General features: G+C 41.4%; 1 protein-coding gene across 1 annotated transcript; it reads right to left on the reverse strand.

Annotated features, from left to right (window-relative positions):
* Positions 1 to 2,746: 2,746 nt before the first annotated feature.
* Positions 2,747 to 3,088, reverse strand: LOC123453623 (proline-rich nuclear receptor coactivator 2-like). The gene has a single exon (XM_045130650.1). The coding sequence runs from the start codon at positions 3,086 to 3,088 to the stop codon at positions 2,747 to 2,749; it is 342 nt and encodes a 113-aa protein (XP_044986585.1).
* Positions 3,089 to 6,931: the final 3,843 nt, after the last annotated feature.

A 6,931-nucleotide genomic window follows, 5' to 3' on the forward strand; every position in this document is an offset into this window, starting at 1 on the left:
CCTGCAAGGTCCCTTCACTTCACAGGAGAGAAGCTACATATGGACACTGACTCTGCAGCCTCAGCCCTGAATGAGAAAGAGAATGGAGCCAATTTGCCTCCTGTCCCCATTCTAAGGCCTGCCCTGTCACAGAGCTGCAGTAGCCTGGCAGAGGTCTAACATGTATTCTTTGACACAAGATTTTTAGTCTGATATCTTTGATTCACTCTGTTCCTGCTGGTGTTTGATCTTTTCATCATCTCTCCATTCTATTTTTCTTTTCTTCTTTCCCACACCATCTTGGTGGGAAGGACTGTGCCAGTTTCCTTGTCAACCCACATAGAAACCACCTCTGGTTGCTAGTTCCCTATTGTCATTAGTCAGGGTGTGTTGTTTCCTTATGAGCTATTCTTCCTTATAACCCAATGTCACAACAGCTCAATGAAATGCATACAGCATGTTTTATTGTATTCAAAAACACTGACAATGTTAGATCTTTAGTGGATAGTGGGGATCGAACCTTAGTCTTTGTGCTTGTTAAGCATGGGCTGTCCAACTGAGACTCCCCTCTAACCCTTTACGCTACAGTATTATTTGCAATAGGCATGTTCCCAATGTTGTCTCCCCATGTCTGAAGACCATGGAATCTACTCTTCCCCTGTGGTAAGCATCATAAATAGCGTGAATGTAATAGTCTGGGTTGTGAATAAAGACAAAAGATGTACATCTAGAGGAAAGATGATTTCAATAAGGCTTTTTTCATCATACCTTCAGGGCATATCTGTAATGCCATTGTGAAGTCATTTGTCTCTTTTTTAAAAATTATTTGAAAGAAAACTACTGAGCATGAGCAGATTTTTGTTTTTTGGAGATAGGGTCTTACTGTAGCTCAGGCTGACCTGGAATTCACTATGTAGTCTCAGGGTGGCCTTGAACTCATGGCGATCCTCCTACCTCTTCCTTCCAAGTGCTGTAATTAGAGGCATGCACCACCATGCCCAGCAGAATTTTTTTTTTTATTTCATTGTTCAAACTTAGATCATATGCACGAAGTATTGTGGAAAATCCATAAGAATCAAGATTTGTAAGCCCCTCCTTTCTTTTGAGAACCCCTCCCACTCTTAGAAGTCTTCCTATATTTCTTTAATCTACTTTTGCCCTGTTTAAAAAGATTTCCACATCTCATCAGAATTTGGAGAATTACAACTTAGCTAATTTTGCTTGCCAACATCGAAATATGGGTATCAAATTAGATAGTAGCATTGACAGCTACTAGCATTTTCATCCTTTGGGTTGAGATCACACCTTTTGCACAAGTCTCCCTAAGTTACACTTAATCACCAGAAGCATCAGAGGCACTGGAACAAGCAATCTCATCAGGATTGGTGAAAGCAAAAAGGAATCTTTGGGTTTAAAGACTGGAGAACAGAGTGGAGATCCTGTACTGCATCTTAAATCTCAAAAATAGGAAATGTCTTAGCAGCTTAAATCTTTTAATATAAGCTTAACATTAGGTTTTACTTTGATATGTAGCTTAAAACCAAACCAATTGTACATACACTGGCACTTTAGCATGAGGGCAAACTTTAGAAACTTTAAAACAATTGGGGACCTTTAAAATCAGTTCCTAGTAGAAAAGAAAAAGTCCATGGTCATTCATCCAGCAAACTCATACTGAAAATAGTCTTCCTGTAGGATAAAAGAAAACTTCACATATGTTACAAGCTTATTACATGTATTTACATGGCTCTTTCTTCTCTAGGTACTTAAAACAAGTACTTAAAAAATAATTTGTTCATCTGTAGGCAGATGCATATCCACTATGCTTAAGAAACAGAGACATAGCATGGTGGCACACACCTTTAATCCCAGCGCACTTGGGAGGCTGAGGTAGGATCACTGAGTTCAAGACCAGCCTGGGCTGGTGTGAGATCCTAAAAACAGGGTCACTGGGGCATAGATCATTTGTTCTATCAAGTCCTGACTGACCTTCACACATTACACCAATGAGTAAGTACAATTTAGTAAAATGAAAGCTTCAGAAAAATTCATTTTCTTTTGGCAGTGCATTAGGTTGTTTAGGTGCCACTAGGACATTTAACTTCCTAATGTCCATACTACTTTCAGTCCTTGTATATTTCAGCTAGAAACCTGATTGACTGTAAATAAAGTGCCGTCTCCCCAATAGAGAATTTTAAAAGTCAGCTATTCCCCAAATCAACCTGAATGTTCACTTGAATTTACTTACTTGGCAATCCTATCAAGTACAATTATTTAAATTGCACTGATATGTTGCCATGCACACAGCACATAAAACAAATGATAGGGCTGGAGAGATGGCTTAGCGGTTAAGTGCTTGCCTGTGAAGCCTAAAGACCCCAATTCGAGGCTCGGTTCCCCAGGTCCCACGTTAGCCAGATGCACAAGGGGGCGCACGCATCTGGAGTTCATTTGCAGAGGCTGGAAGCCCTGGCGCGCCCATTCTCTCTCTCTCCCTCTATCTGTCTTTCTCTCTGTGTCTGTCACTCTCAAATAAATAAATAAAAAATGACCAAAAAAAAAATTAAAAAAAAATGATATAGTCTTGATTATACTTGTAAATTAGAAGTTTTACCTCCTTAAGTCAATTTGGTTCAGAGTAATTGATAACTATGTAAACAGTGCTAAATTTAAACATTAGTACTTCATCTTCGACCTGTACTTTAAGTAAGGTTTTAAGTTGAAATGTCAATATTTCCTTATCTGAAGGATTAAATGAAACTGGAACTCAGTGGCTTGGTGGCTTGGGAAGAACGTTTGGTGATGGTGGCTCACTAAATTTGGCTCCAGCATGGTTCTGATTAGCTTGAGACTTAAAAAGCCAAATGGAACTTGATAGGCTAGAGTTCCAATTTGGATTGCTAGAAACATTTTTGTTATTCCTGCCATTTTGCATAGCCTGCCATGCAGCCGCTGATGAGTTGTAACTGTGTCCTCGTTCTTTTTTCTTGTGAACAATCTTCATCTGGGAATTCTGATCCTTAGTCTTCTGTCTAGGAAGCTGTTGTTGGTTCTTACTAATGTTTCTAGATTGAGGGGCTGGAATGTTATACCCCTCTCCACCACTCATCTTTGAGCTGCTTTGTCACCTTTCAGTGTGCTTTTCAGATTGCAGGAATTCCACTACTTGTTCTCTTCTTTGCTGCCAAGCCCAGGATAATAGGTGTTCCTTTCTGCCAGATCCTTTTCTTTGTCTCAATACATTAATTTTCCTGAGTCAATTTGCTGAATTCAGCCTAGGAGCTGAAGCCAACATCCGAGTCTCCTCAGCACACAAGTTTGAGAGAAGTCCTAGCGACTTCAAGCTGACTGCTGTGGCAGAGGCTTGCTCCTGATCCACGATGCCTCCCTTCATTTCCAGGGAGAGCCAAGGTACCGATGGAACATAGCCCATGAGGGCCTCCAAGTGAGCGAGTGAGTGAGCTTTCTACTGAACTCTCCTGTGTCTACTGACAAAATAACAACAACAATACAAAAAACCCAGTTAATGTCTCTTTGATTATATAGCTTTCATTGCATAATCTGACATCCATAAAAATGAAATAAACTAGTATTTTTCTATATTTTTAGCAATAAAAGGAACCAAAGGACTCATTAGGTATATTTATTGTGGGGTGTTTTTTGTCCCAAAAAAGGAGTGGTATTAATAAATTATGTTTGGTGGTTTGAATCTGATGCCACTGTAAACTTATGTGACTGGCCCCCAGCTGGTGGCAGTGAGAAAGGTGGATCCTTGCTGGAAGAGGTATGTCGTTGAGGGTGAGCCCTTGCCAGGGCTCAGCTCACTCTCTTGTTGCTTTCTACAAAGGCAAGAGGTGATGTCCAGCCTCTGCTCTACATCCTTTCTCTGTCATCATGAAGCTTACCCCAGAGACTATAAGCCAAAATAAATGCTTTCCTCCCATCATCTGCTTTTGATCAGATCATTTGTCCTAGAAATATGAAGGTAACTACCACAACATAAAATTATATAACGATGTACAATAAATTTATATCATTCAGCAAATCCACTTGTGGGTAAATGCCTAAAAGATATAAAAGTGGGAGCTCCATGTTCACATGAGCATTAGTCATAAGAAACAAAATGTGGAAGGAACTCAACATTCAAAGATAATAGAATCATTAAAATCGCACTATACACCTACAATGGAATGTTACTCAGCCTTGTGAAGCAAGGAAATGCTGACATATGCTAGAATATACATGGCACTTAGGATATTATGTAGACTAAATTAAGCCAGTCACAAAAGGAAAAATACTGCATAATTCCACTTATCTGACTATCTACTGTAGTCAAGCTCAAAGAGGAAGAAAGTAGAATGGTAGTTTTGTAGAGACTGAGGGCCAAATGGTTGTACTTAATGGAGACAGAATTTCCATTCTACATGGTGAAGAAAGTTATGTGGATATATTGTGTTGTGGTGGCACAATAACAATAATATGAATGTCAATGTCAATGTCATTGAAAGGTAGGCATAAACATGGTTAAGATAATAAATTTTACCACAATTGAAAAATCATAATTTCAGATTTACCTGTAACATGTGAAATTAGTTATAGGCCCTTCTATGTACCAGATGCTGGGCTATTGGCTTTACCTACAGATTTCCTATAATAGTGTTCCAGTTTACATTGAGGAAGCAGAGGTTTGGAGGAGATGAGAGCCTTTCTTGGGGTCATGTAAGGAAGCAATAGCAGTGAGGTCCAAGATCAGGTCTATGCTTTCTCTGTTACCAGCCCCATCCCCCACCACTCAAGTGCGACCTGACTGTGTGTGCAGACATGCGCACTTCTGTATTTATATCATGGGATGTAGCATGCATTATCTATAAAACTTCATGTGTTAGTGACTTTAAATACAAACACTGACCATTTAACACTACAAAACTAAAGAATGTGATAACCTTATTTGTAGTATACCGTGTGGGGCAATGCTCACTGCTGAATGATTATGGAAGAGCAGCCCAAGCACACGCAGGCTTGCGAGCTGCCAGGGTGGCAGGAATTAGGGTGATTGTTAGGTCCCAGGTTTCGCAGTTAAACCACTGGGACATTTTTGTAATGACAGCCTAAAATTTAACACCCCTAAAAGTTTAAGACCCAGTCCATCTTTTAACTTTGTTTTCCTCCAACATTTTTGGGACTGAGAATAACTTATTCGTAAATTTATCTTGTAGAACTGCTATAACATTTTTCTTCATTGTTTTGTGTCTTCTCTGAAATGAACATTCATTGTGTAAAAAGAGCATGTGTAATAGACAGAAATTGGGGCCCTGTGGTTAGCAAGATTGCCACTCCTTGCTGGAGCTTGCATTTTGGTGCTGGAGGGGCCAAAGCAGGGAGGCTGGCTGCCTCCCTGGCCTTAAGAACAGGTTCCTTAGTTATGGAGCAAGGGGAGCATCTGTCTGGGGTTCAGTGCACTGTGAGCTGAGGAAACGACTGGGCACTTCCAGCTGCCATTAATCATTTTCAGAGTCAGGCTGGAGCCGAAGGGCAGCCTGTGGGTGGATTGTGCCCAGTGCAGTGGAAACGTGAAGAGACAGAGACAAATGTTTTCCAGCCTCCCAGCTCTCCCCTCTGCCCTTTCACAGTCCTTGACATGCATGCTCAAATTGATTTAGCCCCTTTACCCCTCAGCCGGCCGCCTATATTCCTTGAAGACTGACAGTTTTATGTGTGTCTGCTCTCCTAGTAGTTATAGTGTTTCAGAAACAGCGACTTCCAGACATAAAAGATGAGTGAGGAGGGGGTAAAGAGGAAGGGAGGTGAGCTTGAGTCATTTTAATTCCCCTTTTATGGGGTGCAAAACATGCCCGCCATGGCCCTGACTCTCTGCCTTTTGTTTTTTGCTTGATTGCTTTTCTCTGTCAATGATTTCCATGAAAAAGCCTTAAATACCAGTCTCTGACTTGACAAACACATCTGCCAGGAGATGTCAACGCCTGGCTCACTTCCCTTCCTGTTGGGTCAAGAGCGGGCATTCTCTCAAGGCCCAGGAATGCTGCCATGGTCCCAGGGTAAAAGCCAAACACAGGTAGGGTCAAGCTAGGCAAGTGTGGAGGGGATGGGACCTTTCTCTTTTTGGTTCAGCTTTGCAGAAGTTGGGAAGAGTCTAGAAGCAGCAGAGGATGGAGGAAGTAAAAACAGGACTGTAAACAGCCAGTTGTCAGCTGTGGGCCCCCGTGTCAGGACTGTGTTTGTCCCACTACAGGAGACGCTAGCCTCAGGATAAGAGTGATCCAGACCTGACCTCACCTCACCCCGACAGTTTTGGAATGGGATGAAAGTGTTTTATCTGAACGTGTAAGAATATTTCTGGCACCGAAGGTCAAAGACTAAGCATCAGAGTTAAAATAAATACTCAAGGAAGGAAATAGTGAGGTTAAGGGTTTGATCAGATAGGAGCCCTGAGCTCAGGAACTTCTCAGACCCTCTTCTATTCTACCCTTTCCATTTGCAGCTGCCCTCCTTACCTTCTTCCTGTTCCTTTAGGGAAGGGTAGACTTAGGCAGACAAATAAACATAAAGTAAAATAAAGCAGTTTGAAGAGTGTAACCGGATATGAGGCTTTTCCTTATTTTGTGTGCCAGTATCTAGTCATATGTTGATCTGATTCTGGCCAGCAGTCAAGATGATCTTACAGCAATAGGTTAAGGTTTATAAATCAGGTCTTTAGGATAAAGTTACCCTTTTATAATTAAACACAAGCTTGGAGAAAGCACACTGAAACTGACATGCTTATCTGCCCACACGTAAACAAGTGCATGTAGTTCTTAAAGGAAAAGTCCTCATTGCTCTAGTGTGGATTAGCCTGTTGGCTCAAGCTCTGGTCACCAGCTGGATGACATTACAGGGTGCTTGCTGGCTTCTGCAGGTCCCTGGGAGGAGCGGGGTAGACATTGAGATGGTATCT

Source organism: Jaculus jaculus, chromosome 12 (genome assembly GCF_020740685.1).
Source record: "Jaculus jaculus isolate mJacJac1 chromosome 12, mJacJac1.mat.Y.cur, whole genome shotgun sequence".
Classification (NCBI taxonomy): domain Eukaryota; kingdom Metazoa; phylum Chordata; class Mammalia; order Rodentia; family Dipodidae; genus Jaculus; species Jaculus jaculus.